A 24834-nucleotide genomic window follows, 5' to 3' on the forward strand; every position below is an offset into this window, starting at 1 on the left:
TTAGGTAAGAATTTTAGAAAGGCTTTGTTTAAATGTACTGTACTGAAATGTTCAATAATTTAAAATAATCAACTTTATAGTAATTAAAAATATTATTATGTTCATAATTATAGCCGTAAGATGCCCGATGCTGGGCTTTTGCTTCCCAATAGCATTATAATAGAACTGGTAGCAAATGACGAGTTTCATAGAAAAAGTAAAGTTGCGTCTGATAGATTGAAATAGACTTGAATATGAATAAAAAAGTAAAGCAAACACTAAAATATAGAAATAAAATAAATAAAGTAGTACCAAAAATAGTGCAATAAACAGTATAATATAATATGATAATTATAAAGAAAATGTGTGTTAAATGTTTGAACTATAAATGCAATGTTGCAAAAAAAATAGTAAGGAAACCTAGAATGTAGTGGTTGAGGATGGATGTATGGCTAATGGAATGAAAGAGAAGACTGGGAAAATTGTAGAACGAAAGAAACAGTACGACAGATAATATGATACATGAAAGAGAAGAATGACAATAATAAAAAATATGAATCAATTATTAGAAATAAAAAGTCCCTGTCCCACACGAGATAGGGGAACGAGAGGTCCTCAATAACGGAAAAAAAAGTCGCGTCTAAAGTGGCAGTAGGCGGGGCACATCGTGCATCTGACGGCTGTTAGGGCTGGAAGGGTCTGGAGTGTTGACCAGGAACCGGTAGACGCGTGGATATATAGGAGCAGAAGTAACTGGATGCGGTCACCGTTAGACTGGTCATCATGAGGACCTTTGTGAGGGCATAAGCCTTGGAGTGGGCGTCTATTAGCTGAAAAGAAGAAGGAAAACCGGTTGGAAGCGGTCTGTAACCTTCGTTTTATGACGATCGACCGTCTTGTGGGTGGACATTTTAAGTGGCTCTTGCCAGTTCGTGATATCTACTTCGTCAAGATCCCAGGGGTATTACATGGAATTAAAATATTTCTTAAACTTCTCACGGAACCTTCCGCTCCGTGAACTCAGCTCTGATGAAGATGTAAAAGCCCCTGGTCTAACAGCATCAACTTTAAGAGAATAAGTAAACCTATAATTTAATTTCAAAATTATTTTTAGATCATAACTTAAAAAGGTTGGCGACGTCTGGTTTAGATGACAGTTTTGATGAATAGAATTGTCTGGTATTCCAACTTACTTTATTCTTTAAAAGTTTTTATATATCTCTGTTATATTAGATACGATCTAACTACTTAGATCGTATCTACATACTGCTATGTTTATATGTAAATAGTAATTTTGAGACATTTTAAATTTTAGAATTTGTTTTTAAAATGTGTTACAGTATCTACATACTGCTATGTTTATATATCAATATATCTCTGTTCAATTGTTTTTGATATCGCATGTGTTTGCAGACATTATTCGTTTAGCACTACTGCGGTAGTAGCCTATGTACACTTTAAATGATAACATTGCGACATGTCTAAATATTTATTCATGCATAAAATATTACATTTTGTGATGTGGAAAAACGTTTATTGAATAATTAACATAATTTATGCCCGGAAAATGAATAATGCGCCTACGAGCGGTTGCGCATTGTTTTCTAGTTCAAATCCGACTCCCCGAGAACTGCAACGGCCGCGGGCGCACGTGCTGCGCCTTGGCTAATTGCCAAGGCGCAAGCAAGAGCGCGTATAGTGCACGCCGTGCGAGTGAGCGAGACAAGTGAACGGTTAAGCGTTGTGACGACGTCCGCGGGAATTTTTACATATGGCGGTTTTTTATGTAGCAATATTATTACAATTTGAATTAAAAACATTAACATATACATATTCAAGTACACATAGGTAGCTAATTGCAAAATTGTCGAAAATATATTCGTTGATTTTAAAAACGTACCTATATTGGAGACAAAAAACAAAATTTTAGAGATTAAATCGTGGGAATTGTAATTGTATGTGTCAAAACAGAAAATTGTAAAAACGTGTTTGGACTTCACAGCTTATAATTTATTTTTAGCCGCGGCTAGGCCCGCCACTAAGTGGAACGATGGCTTTGGCATCCTCATAATTTTCCAATAAGACCGTAGAAGAACTAAAGTCGCGGACTTAGAAGAAATACTCATCTGAAGTGGCAGGCGAGTGGTGAGGTACATCGCTCGTGCAAAGGTCGGACGGTAGACGCGGACGGTGCACCAAGGACATTCGCGGAAATTATTGACTCGGCAAATGGCGTTAGTGAAGGCCTATCCCTTTCAGAGAACGTCTATTTGCTGATAACAATGATTCATTTTTTAAAGCTATAGAGTGACAATCGTCAACATATTCTCTTTTAGTAAATAATCATAGAAGGTACATTTATTAATATTTATTTTAAGAAACACTTTTTTTTCGCAATTGCGTTAAACCCGTATTGTAATTATGAAGCGAAATATCTATATCATTTATTTTAAAATCATATCTGGATAGATGATCTTGTTAAGATAAGAACTCTTATTGAAAGTTAACTTATTATTTTCTTTAATCTATTTTATTTTTGACTCTACTCTGCTTCAAGATGTTATAGTTGTGGAAAAGAAGCAGGAAGAAACTCCACAACAACAAATCATTTAATAAAGTTTTATAATAGAGATTTATGCATGTACACTTTATCAGATATAGCCTAAATGAAATCAAAATAATCAGGCAACATCTTTGCCAAGGATTTTTGTAATATAAATATTCGTTTATTGAATAATAAGCCTTTTAACCCTTTCCACTCTAAAGTCGAGTGTCACTCGACACTGATTTTGTTCCACAAGCTCCACTGTCGAGTGATACTCGACATGGTGTAATACTTCTTTTTGCGGAAAATTTTAAAACTGGAAAGATTTTTGTTACTAAAATGTTTGAATCACGAATGAATGAAACATATTCTAGAATCGCAAGATACTGTAATTCAATTAAATTTTATCGATGCTACATAACAGCCTTGGAGTGAAAAGGGTTAATATGTGTTTTGAATTGGTCACCGGAAGAAGTTGAAACCAGGCCGCTTCCAACCAGTTCTTCTAGAAATCTATGGGGGAGGTATATGTCCAGCTGTGGACGTCACACGGCTGAAATTGTGATGATGAAATTCAAATGTGTTGAGGAGTTCATATTTTAGAACACCGGACAGTATTAGTGTGATTGAAATAAACGCCATTTAAAAGTAATAACCTGAAAAATACTTACTCCACGTTGCCCAAAGTGTTGAATTTTTGACGTTGCGAATCGTGTTCAAAATTTGGTCCAGACATATTTTCTCATCGGCTTCCCACTTGTGGGATAGCAATTCTTCAATTATTATGTCGAAGTAGGAATGTTTACTTAGCTGTTTCAAATTATTCGACGTATTCTTGCATTCTTGGGCTGGGATCGATTCTGAAAATAGAATTTTGTTTAAAATAATATTTATTTTTACCAAAAAAAAACTATTTTAACAATATCTTTAATTGGCAGATAATATATAGTTTAATAAGAAAAATAAATATTGTTTATTCAAATTCGGTTTTACTTAGAATTATATATAACGACATAAAATAACCAAATATTTGAAATAAGTCATGGAAATAAAAAAAAACACAAAACTTATGCACGCACCAACGTAATGCCTCCTTTCGTGCTATCAAAATACGACTTTATTACTAAAAAAAAAATATAATTTTAATCTTTTTATTTTTAACCTTTTTAAAAATATTACAAACGGAATAATTACATGTTACTATTGAGAGTAAAATATAAAACAATGTGTATCTTAATTTTAGATACACATTATGCATTAAGTAAAATAAATAGATTAAATATATACAAAAAATATTTATTATTGGTCAAAATAAATACTGTATGAGTGTAGCTGGCTCATGTCATCTACAATGCGTCTGTACTTTTAAGTCATATTTTTAAAAAAATTAATACACATTATTATAAACTAAGGCGAAATAAACTCATCTTAAAAAAAAGTTTTTTTTTTAATTTTCACAAGACGTCTTAGATATTCCTTTTTTAAATTTAAATCTGAAATTTAAAGTATATTATTAAATTAATCTTATAGGAGTGTGAAACTTGATTTGTTTAATCATTTATATAGTTCATATTATAGTGTACACATCAAACATTTTTAAATTTCTTTTAAAGAAATTTATTTATTTTTCTGGCCGGCCCTTCGTGATATATGGGACCGGAAAGTAATGTCGCTTTTTTAAGTTAAATTTACACGACTACATTTTTAACAAGTTTTTATTTATAATCAACAATATTTTCACCTTCGTTATCAACAACCTTTTCACCTTCGTTATCAACAATCTTTTGCCATTTAGTATACAAATCAATGCTGGAGCAGTTTTTATGTTAAATATGTCGTAAGAAACGACATTACTTTCCGGTCCCCCTATCAGCTAAGCATAAGGTTACTTACAAATAAAGTTAAAATAATAAACAATTCAAAAGTGCGTATAAATGCAAGCTTAAAATTAGAAAAATTGAATTTGGTTTTAAATAACTAAAATAATATAAATATAAGTTACCTATATAAAAATAGAACAAAACAAACAGAACTCGCGTAAATTTCATATTTGGAATGTTTAATAAAAGGTGCAGGATCCGGTCCGCACACGTCAAGAGTTCAACGCACACTGGTCTTCGAAATGCATTTTGCAGTCTTTAATAACAACTATGTTTATATTTCGTGACAAAAGGCAAATGATTGTTTTACTTGCATGTATACGAAGGTGGTTTTATTTATTCTCCATGTAGGCATAATTGAATAAATAGATAATTTTAATATTGACACTCCGAGTCCGTTAAATTCAATTTAAAAATTCTTTTTTCAACATCTATTGACGCCATATTGAGTCTACTACCAGTTTGAATGACAAATTTGATATATATATATATATATATATATATATATATATATATATATATATATATATATATATATATATATATATTAATATCATGTAAATTAATAAATAAATGATACAAGTTTTAGGTTTTTAACATCATGAGAATAAAGTTGAGAAAAAAGTAAATATGATTAATTCGATTACTATTATTTTTAGATTTTTAGTAAATATTATTGTTCAGTTGCTAAATATTAATTATTGATATTTATTTAAAATATTTATCCTTCATATGTCTGCATGTACGTATATATAATAAGGTACCACGACATATCTTACACTTTTCATGTCTTAATTTTAAAAGTATACTATTATGTAAATATTATTATAGCATACAATATTTTTGAGTTGATCAGTTTAAGGATACGGTTGATATTATAAAGTACATGTGCAAAAATTGTCAAATTTCATTTAAAAGAGCAACTGTTGTGTTTTATCGACGATTTAAAAGCGCATATAAATGCTTATTTGAATAAACATATTTTGAATTTGAATTTGAAATGTCGGACGTTGTATTCTTATTGTTATGAATTGTTTTTACATTACATATGTACATTGATTTTAGATCTTGTAGTTTCTTCGCGATTAAATTTATATAAATCTATCTGAAATCTGAGACAACTATATATATATATATATAAAGACTTAGATATGTATAATGTTCACAGTGTGCAGGGTGAAACCGGACTGATCATCTAGTGCAGCTGTTCACTAGCTATATATATACATATATATGTAATATATAAAATTCTCGTGTCACGGTGTTCGAACTTGAACTCCTCCGAAACGGCTTGACCGATTTTTACCAAATTTTACATGCGTATTCAGTATGTCTGAGAATCGGCTACTATCTATTTTCCATACCCCTAAGTGATAAGGGTGGTCCACCCCTAAATTTTATTTTTAATTTTTTAGACAATTTTTTTGGTTTTTATATTATTTTATTTTTATTTTTATTTTTGGTTTTTATTTTAGTTTTTATTATATTTACAAAAATACATACAAACCTATAATTTTTACCCCTCTACGATCAACCCTTATCTTACATTTGTTAATTAAAAACTTTAATTTTTTTTGCAAAACAACGTTTGCGGGATCAGCTAGTATATATATATATATATATATATATATATATATATATATATATATATGTATAATTTACTACTGCGTTACAGTATTGGTTGAATAATCTGTATGGAATGTGATAATTACGCACCTGTTGATGATTAACAAATAAAAGATTTAAATTGACGGTGATAAAATAAAAGAATTATCAGAGAATTAAAAACAAATCACTTTTTAAACACCACTATAAACATATTAGTCTACGAAGTATTAAATCAATATTTGGTGCTTTATGAGTCATCAAACTGTATTCCACACAGCCAGGTCGATTATATAAAATACATTAATTAAGTCCAATTTACAATATCTTATTGTAATATTGGAATCTGTTGTTGCTTTTGATCTAAGCCATGAAAATAGCTTGATCGGGACTGGCAACGGGGATTCGGGCGTCTGTTTCTCTCGAGCGGTGGATGTTCGTCTCTCAACTCCTTACCGGAGCCTGCATATGGCGCCGCTGTTTTCAACTGATCCGGGAGGGGGGGAGGTACTAAATTAGTAGTTCTGGTGGTGGTTATTTTCAGGACTATCCCTCGCTGGTACCTCTATACAGTGCGAGGAACGAATCGCACTTTCCACTAGTGCTATCCTGTGACCTACGGCGATAGTCAGGCTTGTGAGCGGGTCTGTCGGATTCGTCCGGCTAGCACGAGCGCTTTGCTTCAAGGCGAAGCGTGACCTAGACCTTTATATATATATATATACATATATATATATAAATATATATATTTATATATATATATATATATATATATATATATATATATATATATATATATATATATATATATATATATATATATATATGTCTATATACACACACATTTATGTAAGGCGTTTCTATGTGACTATTTTCTTTTTTAAGAGATTACTTGTTTCACCTACCTTTATTAATTAATCTGTACATGCGTAAATGTTAACTGGCAACTTACAGAATGCTTTCGGCGTTATGTTCGCCGTTATACATTTAATGTGTAAAAACTTTTAAGTTAAACGGTTTTTTTATTTGATACCCATATTGTGGTGGTTGTGGAAAAATATGTACCTAGTCCGCCATATTGGAACGGCGTCCATCTTGAATTTTAAATTTTGACATAATCATCGTGTTTTACTAGTGTAGCCCTTTCATTTAATACCCATATTGAGGGCGTTAAGGAAAAATATGTAATCCGCCATTTTGTATCGGCGGCCATCTTAGATTTATAATGTTATTGATTTTAATTATATAGTATTGTCATCTAAATTAAATATGTGTACCAAATTTTAGATCAATCTGACAACGGGAAGGTGCTTAAATTTCAATTTCTAATTTTGACCCAAATAAACAAATTCCGTACGGGTCGAACTAAATAAAACCGGAATGAGTGACGAACACAAGAGCAATGAATGGATAACATTAAGATGGAATGAATAAGAGAAAATTTAGTGAATAAATTATTATTCTCACTGTTATCTCTGTGTATCCAGGACGGGAAAAGTACGAGAGGGTCAATAGGGTCATTTAATAAAAAAAATTAGGTATTTGAAGGCTTATGTGTTCCATATTTATTAATGATATAATAAATAATCAAATGATTTTTCCACCGACTTATTACACTAACAATATATAACAGTTCTTTTCGTATTCCTATTTAAACGTAATTTTAGATAAATCATTTAAAATGACGAAGTTTGAATTTGAAATTGAGGATAAATCTCAAATAAATAGCAACTATTTCGCACGACCGTTGATTGCGCTTCGACCGTTCCTTATAGCTCCATTGTTGTCTGAAATATAAACTTTTCCGGTTCCATTAATTTTCATTGGATTTACCTTTTTGTTTTCTTTTTTCACTCCGTTCGATTTGGTACCGTTTCTAAATCCGTTTTCTTTGGCTAAACCGTTTTCTTTAACTGATCCGTTTTCTTTGACTGAACCGTTTTCTTTGACTGAACCGTTTTCTTTGACTGAACCGTTTTCTTTGACTGAACCGTTTTCTTTGACTGAACCGTTTTCTTTGACTGAACCGTTTTCTTTGACTGAACCGTTTTCTTTGACTGAACCGTTTTCTTTGACTGAACCGTTTCCTCTGACTGACCCGTTTTCTTTGACTGGACCGTTTTCTTTGATTGAACCGTTCTCTTTGACTGAACCGTTTTGTTTGACTGAACCATTTTTCGGCGCGACATTGTCAACTTTTTCAGCAGCCGTTGGTTGTGTGCTGTGAAATAAGGAGATTAATAAATTTTATATTATAAATAAAGTTATTAATTTGTTGGAATTTTGTGTTTCATGCTTCTTCAAATGTATGTATATACTTGTATATTTCTTAAAACATATTAAGGTACGTCAAGAAAAACCCGAACATAGTCCTCTCGTTGAACGATTATGAACATGCTGATGCCTCCAAGAGTGAGAGACAAAGATTCAGTATCGCAATTCATCACCGGTAAGAGACTTTTGTTTTTAGGCACTGAGGATATTTCAAGATACCATTTAATCCTAGTAAGGACCTTCTAATCTGACCTAGGACTAAAATATTAAAATTGTATAATTTTCAGGATCTAACTTACATTGTATTTATAACAAGGTTCACCAAATTGTTCAGCGGCGATTCAAAAAACAGAGTCATACACAAACTCAACAACGACGCGACGAGTACAACTCCAAGACCGTTTTGTATCTGAAACAGAATAACTAACAATCAGGTGTTCAAAATGTGTAAAACATTTATTTTTTTTAATAATTTTGTAACAACGTGGTCAAGATGGTATATCATCATCGTGACAGCTGTGGGTAAGCCGACCACTAGATGGACTGACATAGCCAAGGTCAAGAGAAATCACAGCATGACGATCTTTAGGAACAGACAACTACATTATGCATTCATAGATTATAAAGATAATATATATTAAAATACAGTAATACCCCGCTTTACGCGACCCCGTTATACGCGGTTTCACTATAACGCGAATTGCAAATTTCGCGCTCAAATGCCTCGAATTACGCGAAAGAGTAAGTATAAATATAATGTAGTCATCAACTTCTCTATGGTGTCTTGACCATGTGTCAAACAATTTTAAACAGTGTTGGGTGTTATGAACGTATTTTAAAAGAACGTTAACAAAACGTCACCCAAAAGACAATAGGTGTATTTTTCCGTAAAAAAACAAAGAGTATGTATTGCATAAAGTGTTCCTAGAATTAAAGTGATTGATTAAAATGATTTGTATTTTTTTGTAATAATTTTTGACTATGTTTAATCATAAACCTCGTTATACGCGAATTTCAGTTAACGCGATTTTCTTTGGAACGTATCCCTCGCGTAAAGCGGGGTATTACTGTATACGTATACATAAAAAAAATAGGTAAGATGCTTTTGCTTTTATAAAGATGGTAAAATTACACTTTCTTGACTTCTAAATATGATATTGTGTAGAATTCTTATTTGTGTTCTTTTTCCATGTAAAATATATATGTATATCTGAACATATATACATTTATTAATATAAGTATATTTGTATATATGAATGTGGGTATAGTAATGTATATGTTGTATATATGTGTATGTATATGTGCAAGTGTATTAGATACTGAAATGTGAATATTTTATTTATTTAATATTCGTATTTGTACACGTTAAGATACATTTAATAAGTATTACAATAATATACAAAAAAGTACAATGGGCGGTCTTATCACACAAGGCAATCTCTTACAGACAACTATAGTGTGGAAAATATTTTAATGTTTTTAATTTTTTTTATTATGTACACCATAAACTGCCCTCTCCTTCATGTCTCATCTCCATCTAAAGGTTGTCTGGTAGAAATAAGACCGCTACCTGTATATATAAAATGCTTCTTTTTTCAAAAATTATTATATATGGTATTTTGTTGTGGATTCTTTTTGATTTGTTTATATGGAGTCTTGGTGTATAATCTTAATATATATAAATCTCGTGTCACAATGTTTATACTCAATGGACTTCTAAACCACTTAACCGATTATAATAAAATTCGCACACCATGTGCAGTTCGATCTAACTTGAGAGATAGGATAGTTTAAATCTCAAATTATAGTCGCAATTTTAATTTATTGCTAATTATTGTCTGTTATTATTTGACAGTCACAATTATCTGTTAACTCCAAATGATTCTAACAGATGTCGATACCTTTCGACTGGGTTGAGTAAGTAATCAATAGATAGCGCTGCTATGGTAAATCTACGAACGTGTCATATAAGCTACATTTTAACAGCATAATTACCACGTGTTGTTGACGCTATAAAATTAATTAAATTTATTTTGTAGTGAACGAAATACCGTATAATTCAATTATTTCCACTTTTTAAATTTTCACAGCAACGCGTGGCCGGGTCAGCTAGTAAAGTATATATAAATATGCGTGTGTGTTAGTTTATGTTTGTGTGTGCGTGCATGAATCAATAAAAAAATTCTGTGTCTGTATTATTGTATTATTTACTCACTACTCTGTACAAGCCGTATCCCAACGTTGACCCCAGAGGCAACGTCGTGTGCACAGCAAAGGGGAAGTGGCACAAGTACAGTCCGTACGACAGCTTGCTGAGTGGTGCGAAGGGTGACCAGCTGAGGAAGTCCGGAATCAAAGCTAGAAGAGATTATTAATTTAAAAACTTTTATACATTTTTTTTTGTATTACGGAGAACTTAATTCTGAAGGCATTCTCTACCAGTTAACCATTTGGAAAGTACGGAGTCACAAAACACGAAAAATATTAAATGAAAGTAAAATCAAATTGAGAAGGAAAATAATCGCAAAAAACACCTTTTATACATATTATACTACTATTTATAATATAATTTTATTTAAATTATATAAGATACTAACTATTTATATATTAATATATAAAAATAATAAAATTCAGCTATCGTGATGATTGCCGAATGAAGAATGCCGAAATTGAGACTTTAGTAGCACAGCCAAATATCATTGGCTAATATAAAGCTCAACGAATCCGCTGGCTTGGTCACTTGGAGCGAATCAGAGCGTGAAGGTAGCGTACCTAGAAAAACCGAGGGGTCGAAGACCAGTGGGTAGACCCAGGTATCGCTGGATCGATCGCGTTGAGGCAGACTTGCGCGAATTGAATGTCAACCAATGGCAGACGATGGCGCAAGATAGAGGAAAGTGGAAGTCTCTCGCTTCGGAGGCCAAGACCCACTTTGGGTCACTGAGCCAGCGGAGTAAGTAAGTGTCGTGATGATTCCGTCAGCTTGTCAAGCAACAGCTATCGAACCGTTTTGAATGTGCAACGATTCCTGATCATCTTAATATCGAGGGGGAGTACATGCCAGAGAAGAATAGATTGAATTGCGAAAGAGGGGGTAGGGGTTATCTAAGTTTATTATTTAGGTGCAAAGTGTTTTGGTGTGGCTACGAACTGGAATTGAGATGTTAAATAGGCAGGTGAAGTGAGAGAAAATAAAAATGAAAAGTGTAGTTAGTACATGCAACGAAGGACACTGTCGTATAGGCAGCTATTTTAGCTGAGAACGATAGGAAGACATATAGTGGAATTCGCGGAGATTGAAAATGAATAGTATGCGGTTATTCAGAAGGCGGTCCAGACTGTTGAGTATGTCTGTTGGGCTTGTTCCGTTTCTATCAAATTCGGCATCTACAGGTAGAATTATACCTTGTGATTTAATTTGCAATATTTCTGATGTAAAATGAAGGGTATAAACCAGTTTATTACACCATTAACACGTTCGCTGCGGGCCCAATTTTGAAGAACTTTTAGCTGGTGCGGCTGAGGTCGAATCAGCCTCAAGCTGAACTTCCTAGTAGTCCGGTTGAGGCCTTTTCTGCCTCATGTTCATCAATATTTTTGCAGCCGCCGCACTAGAGAGAAAACACGAGTTTTACGCGCCGCACCAGTGCAAAGTTTACCATGAGGCTGAATCGACCTCAAGCCGCAGTGAACGTGTTAATGTTTTCAATAACAAAAGCAGTAATAGACTTTTCTGAAAACAATTTATTGAAGTTTAAACGGTAAATATCTATCTTAATTCGGCAACGAAATTCTTGAAAATAGAATCGAAAGAGCGAGTGGGATAATATGAAAAAGGTTCTAAGTTTCCAGTAATAGGTATTATCAGGGACGACTCTAGCTCGTGTAGCGCCCGTGTGGAATGAAATCCTGGCACCCCCTAGGCCAGATCATCCCCTCCCCCCCAGCGGCTATAATTATTAACTTTGTCGTCGTAACAAGAAAGTTTTTTCATATTCCAACAAGCTTTATTATAAGGATAGCTTACAGTATGGTATTAGTTACGGCCTTTCTTCTTATGACGGCTGAATAACACTCATTGTTTTAATGCCTGTAGCACATCTCTGTTGCGGCGAATCGCGATAGTTGATGTTTCGTCTTGTGTTTTAGGTTATATGGTCAGCGAAATAGAAGCTAAATGTATCGAATTTTTGTTTAACTGCCGTGAAATAAGTTTTATTTCGAGTTGAAATAAAATGTTCGAAAAAGAAGCGGCATATAGGGCGCTCGTGTTTGATAGCAGCCGTCACCGCGCTGGCTGGTCGCTTCTGTCATATCATTGTTGTACCATGATGGTCCAAGACGATGCTCTTAGCTGTCTGAAGGAGCGCCGCGGTGCCTCCTTAGACGGCAACCATCTGCATTGCACACATTGAACTATAGGTTAAGCCGCCCCTTGGTGTTACTGGCTACTTTTTTACTTTTTTATACATATACTAGCTGATCCCGCAAACTTTGTTTTGCAAAAAAAATTGATATTTTAATTTACAAATAAAAAATAAAGGTTGATCGTAGAGGGGTGAAAATTTATGGTTGTATGTATTCTTGTATGCTGTATCATAAAAAAATAAAAAAAAATTTCGTTAAAAAAATAAAAAAAATTTTAAAGTGTGAACAACCTTTATCACTTAGGGGTATAGAAAATAGATAGTAGCCGATTCTCAGACCTACTGAATACGCATATTAAATTTGGTAAAAATCAGTCAAGCCGTTTTAGAGGAGTTCAAGTTCGAACACCGTGACACGAGAATTTTATATATTAGATTTGCGGTAACATCATATTTCCATAATCTATTAAGAATCGTTCACAAACTTAGCAAATATGATTCGAAAAAACTGTAAAGAACTATTGCGGTGAAGGAGTTGGCAGAAATGTACACATGAATAATATCGTATTGCAACCTCACTGTTGAATGTCAATATCAAAATTCGTACGAATAACATCGTAAAGGACATTACTCTCAAAACGTTTAAATTTAATTCCATTAAAATCTATTTTTTGTGATAACTCATATATTTTTTCAGAATATATAAATAGAAATTAAATACATGGATGCAAAAAAAAATAGCTTTGTTTTGGTGTATAAATTAACCTTGTAGGTTGAATATAATGGAAGTTATTAAATAAATTCCGTTTTTTGTTGCTCCTATAAAACTAGATTTTTGTGTTTAAAAGTTTATTCGATGGGTAACCATACTCAACTATAGGAAGAAAGAGTTTGCACAAGCATTGTCTTAGTTTTGAAAGGAAGACAGTTTTTTTTAGATGTAACACAAAAATTACGATTTAGATGATGTGGTTCATTAAATTTTATATTATATTAGCGGGACTAGAAAGTAATGTAGTTTCTGTCGACATATTTTCACAGAAAAACCGATCGATTTGTTATCGCTCCGGTATTGAAAATTTGTATACTAGATGAAAGAAAGTTGTTGATAACGAAAGTGAATATTGTTGATTAGAAATAAAAACTTGTTAAAAATGTAGTCGTGTGAATTTAATTTAAGAAGCGATATTACTTTCCGGTTCCTCTAATATATTATATTAGACGTGAATTTAAATAACAAGCTTTTCAGCTTATCGATTTTTTAGGATAGGATACACTTTGGAAAGCGCTCGAAGGCTGTACGAACTGATTGAACCATTAATATTCCTTTATCGGACTACTAGGCGCAGGTAAAAGTTTTATCCACACGTTGTTGATATACCCAAAAGTCGAACTAAATGGTTTGACAGCTCCTTTTTGGTGAGAGTCGCCAAGATTTGGAATGACCTGCCTGGGTCTATTTTTCCTGATGAGTTTAACTCTGGAACCTTTAAGAGTAGAGTGAACAGGTTTCATTTGTATGGGCGTGTACCACCTTCGTCTTCATCTACACTTTCCATCAGGTGAGATGAAAGACAAACGCTTATTCTATTATATCTATATAAAAAACAGTGCTGGGCTAAAATTAGATATAGAAGCCATTTTGAAAGATTGACGTTGGTAAAGTTTATAATTGTTTATTTACTTACGTAATGATCCATACTCGCATATAAATATAAGAGCAGCGCTCATAACAGCCCATAGAAATCTGTTGGTGGCTGCAAATGTAGCCACTTCGAGCGGTACGTATTCACGGAACTGGTACGTAGGTGCCATGACCAGAATCAACGCCGAAAAAGATAAGACGGCGATAAAACTGATGATAGAGTTTTTCTGAAAAATATTTTGTTTACTTATTAAGTATTCGGGGGATCGGAAAGTAATGTCGTTTCTGTCTATATATTTTACAGAAAAATATAGATTGATTTTTACCGCTACTACATTCATTTGTATACTAGATGGCAAAAGGTTGTTGATAACGAAGGTGAATATATTGTTGATTAGAAATAAAAAAAATTGCTTGTACGAATACACAAACATACATTTTCTAATGAACACACCCTTAACTCGGCTTGCAGGTAAAATTTAGTGAAAAACTATTCTTAGCTGAATTTCACTTAGTAAAAGAAATATTGTTACTAAGTTTCAATTTCCTAGACCTTATAGTTTCAGAGATATCGTGATGAGTCAGTATATAGGTGTCAATCTTTTGTAATATATGTAGACATATTAGGGGGACCGGAAAGTAATGTTGTTTCTGTCGACATATTTTACAGAAAAACCGATGATTCTGACCGCTCCGGCATTGATTTGTATACTAGATGGCAAAAGGTTGTTGATAACGAAGGTGTATATATTGTTGATTAGAAAGTAAACTTGTTAAAAATGTAGTCGTGTGAATTTAACTTAGGAGAACGACATTACTTTCCAATGCCCCTAATATTTTACAACAAATGTTATAAAAATCCATATATTTTCAGCCAATAGCCACTTTATTATATTTAGAATCATTTACAATTAAATTTCAATTTTTGGAATTAAAAAAATAGGACAATCTCGACTCGTATATTTTAGTTACTTTCATAGCGTTTTGTTTCAGTGCATTATTATGGAACATTCCATCGGAATTGTACCTTTATATATTCTAAAAAAACAGCATTGTGGCATATTTATAACTTAAAAGCTAGAGATTTGCCGTGACTTTTTAAACAAATTGTTATTTTAACGATTGCTTCTCAGTACATATTTAATAACACAATAATTATGCGCCGTCATTTAAAATCCTATATGAAACATTTTGACAGACACGTGATATATACAAGAAATAAATATAAACTCGTAACGCCTATATTTCATCAAATGTTAAAATCCTTTCACAGGTCTGGATTTATATGAGTACAATATAAAATAAAATTAAATGTATATTCTTATATAAATCTTATTATAGCATTTAAGAGTTTTTAGTTTATCGAAATATTTTGTAACTTAGTTTGTTGACTCATTTACATACAGATATTATAATGTATACATGAAAAATTATAATCATCAGTTCACCGTTCCGAACCGGAGGATAGTTTTACTTATAATGTTAAAATAATTGATACAAAAGTGCATGTAAATGCATAGTTGAATAAAGATATGTTTAATTTTGAATTTTAAATTTGAACTACATGGCTTAAGTCTCTTTCAAATACAGTAATACCCCGCTTTACGCGACCCCGTTATACGCGGTTTCACTTCAACGCGAATTGCAAATTTCGCGCTCGAATGCCTCGAATTACGCGAAAAAGTGCGTATAAATATAATGTAGTCATCAACTTCTCTATGGTGTCTTGACCATGTGTCAAACAATTAAAAACAGTTATGGGTGTTATGAACGTATTTTACAAGAACGTAAACAAAACGTTACCCAAGAGACAATAGATGTATTTTTCCGTAAAAAATAAGAGTATGTATTGCATAAAGTGTTCCTAGAATTAAAGTGATTGATTAAAATGATTTTTTTTTTTGTAATAATTTTTGATTATGTTTAATCATAAACCTCGTTATACGCGAAATTCAGTTAACGCGATTTTTTTTGGAACGTATCTATGGGGGATATACACCATCGCTACCCATGTCAGGTGGTTTGGCGATCGTAGTGTGGTATTATGGTACGCAGAAGATGCTGCTGACCCATACTTTCTTCAACTGTCGAGTTTGATTCAAATTAAGAACAACTTTCGTTATTAAGGATGTCTGTTCATTTTTTCAGTTAAAATTGGACAAAGCCACTAACATATCTATCAGCATATACTGACGGACAGTTAGTTTACTTAAGTCAGTGATTCCCAAAGTGGTCTACATCGACCCCTAAGGGTCTATTACAACCTGCAAGGGGTCTACGTCAGCAAAAAAAATTTGGGGGTCTATGAAATGAAAATGGGGGTCCACGATAATGGATATCAACACATACACTGATAGTACCTATTTACTTACATCATACTATCTTATAATATAAAAACATTTACATTATTTATAAAAGTACCTATGAATTAAAAAATTATTATTATGATACGTATATTTTACATAACAGATTCAAAATTTTGATTTTGAAAAGAAATTAACATGTGTTTTTACTTTAAGTTTTTAACACGTAACTTCACTACAGTTAGAAATTTACAGGAAATCAATATCAGGTAAGTAGGGGGGTCTACCCTATACGGAAAAACATGGCAAGGGGTCTACGACACAAAAAAGTTTGGGGAACTCTGACTTAGGTAAACCGGTAGGGTAGCGGGATACATTATTCTCCCAATTTCATTTTGTTGCTATATACATAGCAAAATGGGAATTATTACTAGAACAAAAAATTGTGTTGGTAAGTATATTTATTCTGTTGAACAGCGATATTTCAAAATCATGTAAAAATGACGTGTAAAAAGAAAAAGAGCGCAGAGTATTATTAGAGTCAATTGTAAAAATACTCATTATATAAAAAATATGTTTTATCTACTTGTTTATTGTGTTTATTTCTAGGGAAAATCGGTCAAGATTTGCATACACATATTGAGCAGTCATATTCAGTACACTATTAGACAATTAAACGTGGATAGGCCGTTGGTAAATTCGTTTATACTGTACAGATTTGAAGATTTTTTTTAAAAATAAATTTGGTTTTCAAAATCAATTTAAACAGAAAAATGAGGCATTTTAAAAAAATTGCGTGAAAATCTATATTTCGTGTTACGTTTATACTGTACGAGTACATATTTGAAGATTTTTTAAAAATGATTTTAGTTTTAAAAATCAATTTAAACAGAAAAATGAGGTATTTTTAACAAAATAGCATGAAAATCTATATTTCGTGTTACGTTTATACTGTACATATTTGAAGATTTTTTAAAAATAATTTTGGTTACAAAATTAATTTAAACCTAAAAATGAGGTATTTTAAAAAATAGCGTGAAAATCTGTATTTCGTGTTACGTTTATACTGTACATATTTGAAGATTTTTTAAAAATAATTTTGGTTTCAAAATTAATTTAAACCTAAAAATGAGGTATTTTAAAAAATAGCGTGAAAATCTGTATTTCGTGTTACGTTTAAACTGTACATATTTGAAGATTTTTTAAAAATAATTTTGGTTTTCAAAATAAATTTAAACATAAAAATGAGGTATTTAAAAAAATAGCTTAAAAATCTATATTTCGTGTTACGTTTATACTGTACAGATTTGAAGATTTTTTAAAATAATTTTAGTTTTAAAATCCATTTTAAAAGAAAAATATGACAAATTTGTAATACGATAAGCGTGAAAATATATATTTGGTGTTATATTTACACTGTTAGAGATTTTAAGACTTTTAAAATTATTTTGGCCTTGGATCAAATCAAAAAGAAAAATATGACAAATAAACGCAAACAAAACAAACTAAGGCTTGGCACTAATCGGTGTAACATAACTCCTGAAGATGCCCCGTGGAGGGGTGAAACACGTGTTGAGTAATTTGGCGGTGGCGGTTGTGTGATTTGCATTGTATGTCGCATACGCATTTATCAGCGGGCTGGCGGGGGTTGCACTTTGTTGCACGACTACCACTGCATGTGCGGAAGTGGCTAAATATTGGTCCTTTTCTTACTTAGGATGGACTTCCGCAAGGTAACGCCTGATTCTATTAAAAACTAAGGTTTATTAGCCAAAAGACCAACGTTTGTGTTTAAATGTAATATATTTTATGAAACCTACTTTTCTTATCATTTATTTAGTCAACTCTTCTGACTTTATATCTTTCTTTTACCCTCTAATAATAAGATGAGTTAAACTTACCGTCGATATAAGGTTCCTGTATTTAGATGGCTTGTACACAGATAGAATGTACCCGGCAGCCAGCCCTACGAAGTAAGGTGCAGCACGAAGGTGCGTGTTGACATACATTGGCGAGTTCAGGATATATTTGCGACTTTGCCCAATTGTTCTATGGAAAATTAAGTCTAGATTTATTAAATTATTACTTGGTTATATGTAGGGGTACGGAAATTTCGTATTTACGAAATAGATGCGAATAAATGCGAAATGTATGGTATTTTTCTTTTTTCCAAGGTCTTCCTCAAAATGAGCTAATTGATGAATATACACACTGTCATAGGCTAATTATTCGGTACATTAATATAAATAAAAACCCCAATGTGCAGGACATATTGCTGGCCGTCAAATGCAACTTTTCGTTTCTTTGCTGAAGCAGCATTACATAGTGCAATTAACAGCGTGGACGCTTAACGCTTCTTCTGCATATAAAATCTCGTCGTACAGACCAAAAAACGACGTTTAAAAAGTCGAATCTTTATTTTTTACAATGTTATTTTTTAATTAATTTAAACTGTTTGATGTTAAGACTTGTACTTTAAAATTTTGTTAAATTTTACTTTCATATTTAGCAATAAAATTACTAAACAAAAATTTTTGTTTAATAAATGCCTAATTTACGCAAATTTTATAATTTTAAAGTATAAATGCGAAATTTATGCGAAATTTGCAAATTTTGAAAAATATAAATGCGAAATTGGTGATTTTTTTTGTGAAAATTCCGTACCTCTAGTTATATGCTACGTGGTCAAAAAGTAAACGTTTTATCCCGCGTTCAAGCGACAGTGGCCAGAGGTATCTCAAACCTACATAACACTCACCTACACAAGTATATACCCTCTTTGTTTGAACGTATTCGATGTAACCGGAATAAATTCCAGAATATATTGTTAGCTCACGGAATAAAGTGTTAACTAGCTAGCAGCATGACTTCAATCAAAACTAATTGCAAATGCAATATATTCATGCAAATATTATTACTAAAATTATCGTAATAGCAACACAAACTGTACTAAGAAATAAATCAAGCGGCATAATTGTAGAAAAATAAATATATGTATAAAGTATAATATTAAATTTTAAAATTGGAAGCAATTTAAACATAATATTATTTTTTTCGATAATTATATAGGATACAAATAAGGTTCTAGAGCAGTGATTCCCAAAGTGGTCTATATCGACCCCAAGGAGTCTATGACAACCAACAAGGGGTCTGCGCCAGCGAAAAAATTTGGGGGTCCATGAAATGAAAATGGGGGTTCACGATAGTGGATTTCAACACATACACTGATAGTACATGTTTACTTACATCATACTATCTTATAATATCAAAACATTTACATTAGTTATTTATAAAAGTACCTATGAAGTAAAAAAATATTTATATGTTACGTATATTTTACATAACAGATATAAAATTTTATTTTGTGTAGTTTTAATTTAAATTCAATTAATAAATGTATAAATTAACAGGTGTTTTTACTTTAAGTTTTTAACAGTTACAAATTTACAGGCAATCAATATCAGGTAAGTAGGGGGTCTACCCAACACGGAAAAACATGGCAAGGGGTCTACGCAGTGGCGTAGCTAGGGGGTGGCGAGCGGGGCGGCCGCACCTATTTTTGTGCAAAAAAGTTGTTAAATAATATGAACATTAAAAAAAGTAAATGGTTACAAAAATATAATATACACAGTGTTTAATAAGCCTTTCATTCGCAAAACGCATAAAGTGTTTTTTTAAAAGGGCCCTAAATGCCAAAAATAATAAATTATTACATTATTGCAAAATTATGTAATGATAAATAGATTAAATAATCTTGCAATAATGTCAATAGAACATGAACTAGTCGATACTATTGATTTTGAAAATGTGATTAATGACTGTGCAGGGCAAAAAGCGAGGAATGTTCGTTTTTAAATTTTCCCGATAAATTTTATTAAGATTTAATGTTATTTTATATATATTTATTATTATTTTGAATCAAAAAATATATATTAACTATTTTCTGTTCTGAATTTTGAAATTATTTAGACTCTTTAGGGGGAGGGGGGGCACCAAGCCCCAATCTGCCCCAGGCCCCAAATACCATAGCTACGCCACTGGGTCTACGACACAAAAAAGTTTGGGGAACTCTGTTCTAGAGGATCGCCAGCGGCGTCCCCTGCGTACCATAATACCACATTACAATTGCCAACCCGCTTGCCAAGCGTGGCGATTATAGTATTTTCCCCTATAGATATCTTCGGGGGAGTCCTATGTTGTAGTGGACGACTATGGGATGAAAAGACTATGAAAATAGCATCTTGTCTTTAGATATACAAAAGTGGAAGATCATTTAAAATGACCTTATGTACATTAGGAGAAGACTAAGTCCAATTTAATATAAATCGAGCACGCTTGAAATAGTTGCATAGTGTTCATGTTCCGTAGTGCTGGCCACTATGTATTGCACTACGGCTACAATAATTTTATGAAAAATCATTCTAGAACGTTCCAATTCGAACGCCGATTTGAATTCGGACGCCATCAGTGATGTGATCGCTGCCGTTGAGTTCATATAAATACTCTTTGTACATATGTGAATACACCTTCTTCAATCAATCTTGGCTTTATAATCTTTCTCACCAACATCTTCGGGTGATAAATACACTCGCTAATTGCATATGATCAAAGAAGAACCAGCAAAAAACTTAAAAGGATGTTTTCTTCATCAGGTTCCTAGTACTACGTAAGTAAGGAAATTTATTGTCAATCTTCATTGTAGCTTAAAAATCCTTTATACTGTTAAAGAACTTTTTTTTAAATTTTTTGTTTAATAAGCTCTTTTAATAAACACATTATAATAATTAAGAAACATTATGGGAATGTATTGTAAAACCATACGCAAATGCCCATAAAAGAACTACTTATTTTATGAAGCCTTTTGAAAGCTATTTTACAAAAATCGAAACCTTTTTTGCAAGCCTGAATGTAGAGATAAAATTATTATTTTAATGATATATTCTACATTTGCTACGAAGTCATATATCTTCAGTAGTACTAGTCGATGGAATAACTTTTAAAAAATATTAGCAATGTATTACAGATTAAAACTTCAACTATTTTATATTTCACAGGCGCTTTAAGTGGAATTCGGTTGAAGTTAATATTTTAAATCTATTTATTTAGGACTACTAGAACTTTTGATGACACATAGATAAACAAATGAATTTTTAACTATTTTTGACTTAATTGGATTTATAGTCAACCGTATTATAATACGCGACGATAAATATTCCACATCGACTTTTGGAAAGAGACAATCTGCTAATTTCGGCTTCGTAGAGCATTGTCTCTGTCCCACATTACCTATGTGACGTTTTGTATTTCGTGCGATAGCGATAACGCTCTACGAAAGCCGTAATTAGCGGATTGTCTCTTTCCAAAGGTCGATATAGAATATTTATCGCCGGATACTGTATTACATTATGAGTTAATAAGCTATATATACGTACCTATATATACAAATTTTGAAACTAACTTACATTTCAGATACCCTTTTTTATATTCGATATTCATTCTCATTTTTCTCATTAGTCTAATAAGAAAAAAGAAAAAAATTTACTCGCGTATTCCAACTTACTCGTAGTCAAATATATCTACGGCATTTAGTTTGTTAACATAAGTGTAGATTCCAGGCATGAGCAGAGACAGGATGGTAGACAGGCCGAATAGGTAGACACCTCTTCTCCGGTTCTTTTGATAAATATAGTACAGCAGCGTACTGAACATAGCCATGTGGTAATCGGCTGGAATGTACCATGACACTTGCATGCACTGAAAAAAAAAACAATTTATATGACCATGTTCATTCTTTCTTTTATTTGTCATATGATAGTGCAATGCAACAGACTACCAGCGCCATCTATCGACGTCAGTCAAATTACGCCTAGAACGCCATCTTGTATCAAATATTAGAAACACACTTTGATGTATATATATTTGACATAAATTTTTGTATGTAGATAGTATGTGTAGCATTCATTTATGGAAGACTTGTATTTGTGTTCACTATGATCACAATAAATCGTTTTTAATAATTCATCGGTGTTGAATTGAATTTCGAATGAACGAATTTGAATTTGGACGCGGCCAGAAATGTTGCAATCATCTTTGAATTTGGGTTAATCTTTGAGTAGTAAAGTGCACGGATGGTAAGCTCCAAGCATCCGTTCAACGCGTAAAATTTTATGTAATATTAGAGCAGTTTAAATACAATTAGCGGGCGAAAGTAAACTATCACGTGTGCAAAATGTGTTCGAATTCAAATTCAATTCGGAATTCGAATTTGAATTCGAGCGCTGATTTGAGTGATTTAAAAAAAAGTATTATAGTAGTAATCGCCAGTAATATGAAGCGATCTAAGGTATAAGCTATAAGAGTTTACTTAGGTACATTTTTGCACATATAGACTGACAATTTTTTTTTTTGGTATGTTATCAACATCATCATTTTAGCTTTAGGAGGTTTACTGTTGGAGATATAAAGCAGCTTACAGGATCTTCCGACGATATCAGCAAGGTTATGTTTTATTGAGAACTAGATGTGCCCGCGACTTCGTCTGCGTGGAATTTAATCAAAAAAATATTTACTATATTTGGTATTTTTTTTATGACAGAATTTTTCTAAATAATAATTTTTTTCTGATTAAAAATAAATGTAATAAGGAGTAACTTAAGCGACTTTTACGGTCGCTTAAGTTACTCCTTATTACAATAGCAATATTTTATTTATATATTTCAGAGTGGTCACTTTAACATCAAGATGTGACCACCACGTGTTATTGTGGGCGCGGTTGTTCACGTCGGAAACCTATGCTTATGTGGTTTAAAATTTTCAGATAAAAATAAAATAATAATAAAGATAAATTCTACAAGATATTTACTGTAATAATAAGTAATTGCAGTTGTATTCTATTAAGAAATAAATGTTTTGTTATCTTATTTTAAAAAAAATCAGAGACAAGTCGCTTGGACGTGAATTCACGCCTACAGGCGGTAACAAGTTTTATGCTCGGGCCTAAAATAACACTCGCGGCCTGTAGCGGTCTTTTAAACCTTTTTATTTACAAGTAAGTTATATATTCATACTTTAAACATTTTATATTTATTATCAATCATCCTGTATTTCTATTGATATCGCAAACTTGGTGAAAGAGCACTTCCTTGACCTCTAAAATATATTATGCACATTTATCCGTATTTAAGTAATTTTCTCGTACACACACACACATATATATATATATATATATATATATGTATGTATATACATATTTATATGTATGTATTTGTATGTACGTAAACCCTAAACTGCCTTCACCTTCATGTCTCGCATCTCCATCCAAAGGGTGATGGATTGTCTGGTGAAGATCGCCTCGAGTGATAAGACCGCCTCTTGTTCCTCTGTATGAATTGTTTCTTTTTTATCTAGTTATTGTCTATGGTATACAAAGTGTAAATAAATAAATACATAAATAAATAAATAAACTTGTATCTAAATTGTCATTGTCTTGTGATACAGTCAAACATAACTCACCATATTACTTATATTTACGTAATTTCCAAGCATCAGCAAACCCAACCACCAGTTCTCTTCACATGCCTGTTTCTCAACTATTCCGTATTTCGACCACAACGGGCCGCTGAACATGTACGGTGAAACATAGATCGTTGCCATCATCAGGACGAAATAAAGCCATATTAACCTGAAATAATAATAATTTATTTATTGCACCAAATGCACACAAAGACACAAAACTAGACTAAGTATTAATTAATAAAAAATATTAGGCTAGGATGTTTTTACGAGAAATTTTTTACAGATTTTTTATTGTCGACCTTATCTTTTATCTCTCACACATCTTTCTTTTAAAAGCCACATTTTATATCATTCCTTTCCATACTTTATTTTCCTTTCTTACATCGCCCTTATCTTCAGACTACTATTTAACGTTTTTATTTTAATTCTTGACTATTCTTTATTAAACTATTATATATTTCAATTGTTGATTTGCATATTTCTCTTACTTTATTAAATTCTTTATCACTTTACATTACCCAGCGATAAATATTGCACATCGACATTTGGATAGAAACAATCGGCTAATTTCGGCTTCGTAAAGCCCTATCTCTGTCCCACACTACATATGTGACGTTTTGTTAGTCGTTGTATTGCGACAGAGATAACGCTCTACGAAGCCGAAATTAGCCGATTGTCTCTTTCCAAAGGTCGATGTGCAATACTTATCGACGGGTAATGT

At 32.2% G+C, this 24834-nt stretch overlaps 2 protein-coding genes across 2 annotated transcripts in view; both read right to left on the bottom strand.

The window, feature by feature from the left end:
- The window catches only part of LOC137924583 (nose resistant to fluoxetine protein 6-like), a 28213-nt gene extending 23617 nt beyond the window's left edge, over positions 1 to 4596 (bottom strand). The window contains exons 1-2 of the mRNA XM_068767980.1: positions 4527 to 4596; positions 3196 to 3384 (exon numbers count right to left, since the gene is read on the bottom strand). Coding sequence (XP_068624081.1) covers positions 3196 to 3384; positions 4527 to 4572 — 235 coding nt within the window. The 5' untranslated portion in view covers positions 4573 to 4596. The remainder of the gene's footprint in view (positions 1 to 3195; positions 3385 to 4526) is intronic.
- A 2968-nt stretch (positions 4597 to 7564) lies between these two features.
- LOC137924474 (nose resistant to fluoxetine protein 6-like) overlaps positions 7565 to 24834 on the bottom strand; it is a 32567-nt gene continuing 15297 nt past the window's right edge. Inside the window, exons 8-14 of the mRNA XM_068767858.1 lie at positions 24111 to 24279; positions 22159 to 22352; positions 18500 to 18647; positions 14339 to 14522; positions 10499 to 10641; positions 8583 to 8692; positions 7565 to 8230 (exon numbers count right to left, since the gene is read on the bottom strand). Of these exons, the coding sequence (XP_068623959.1) occupies positions 7741 to 8230; positions 8583 to 8692; positions 10499 to 10641; positions 14339 to 14522; positions 18500 to 18647; positions 22159 to 22352; positions 24111 to 24279 (1438 nt within the window). The 3' untranslated portion in view covers positions 7565 to 7740. The remainder of the gene's footprint in view (positions 8231 to 8582; positions 8693 to 10498; positions 10642 to 14338; positions 14523 to 18499; positions 18648 to 22158; positions 22353 to 24110; positions 24280 to 24834) is intronic.

Source organism: Battus philenor, unplaced genomic scaffold, assembly GCF_028537555.1.
Source record: "Battus philenor isolate CCGP_79_NKW_IND1 unplaced genomic scaffold, ilBatPhil1.0.hap1 SCAF_24, whole genome shotgun sequence".
NCBI classification, from domain to species: Eukaryota; Metazoa; Arthropoda; class Insecta; order Lepidoptera; family Papilionidae; genus Battus; species Battus philenor.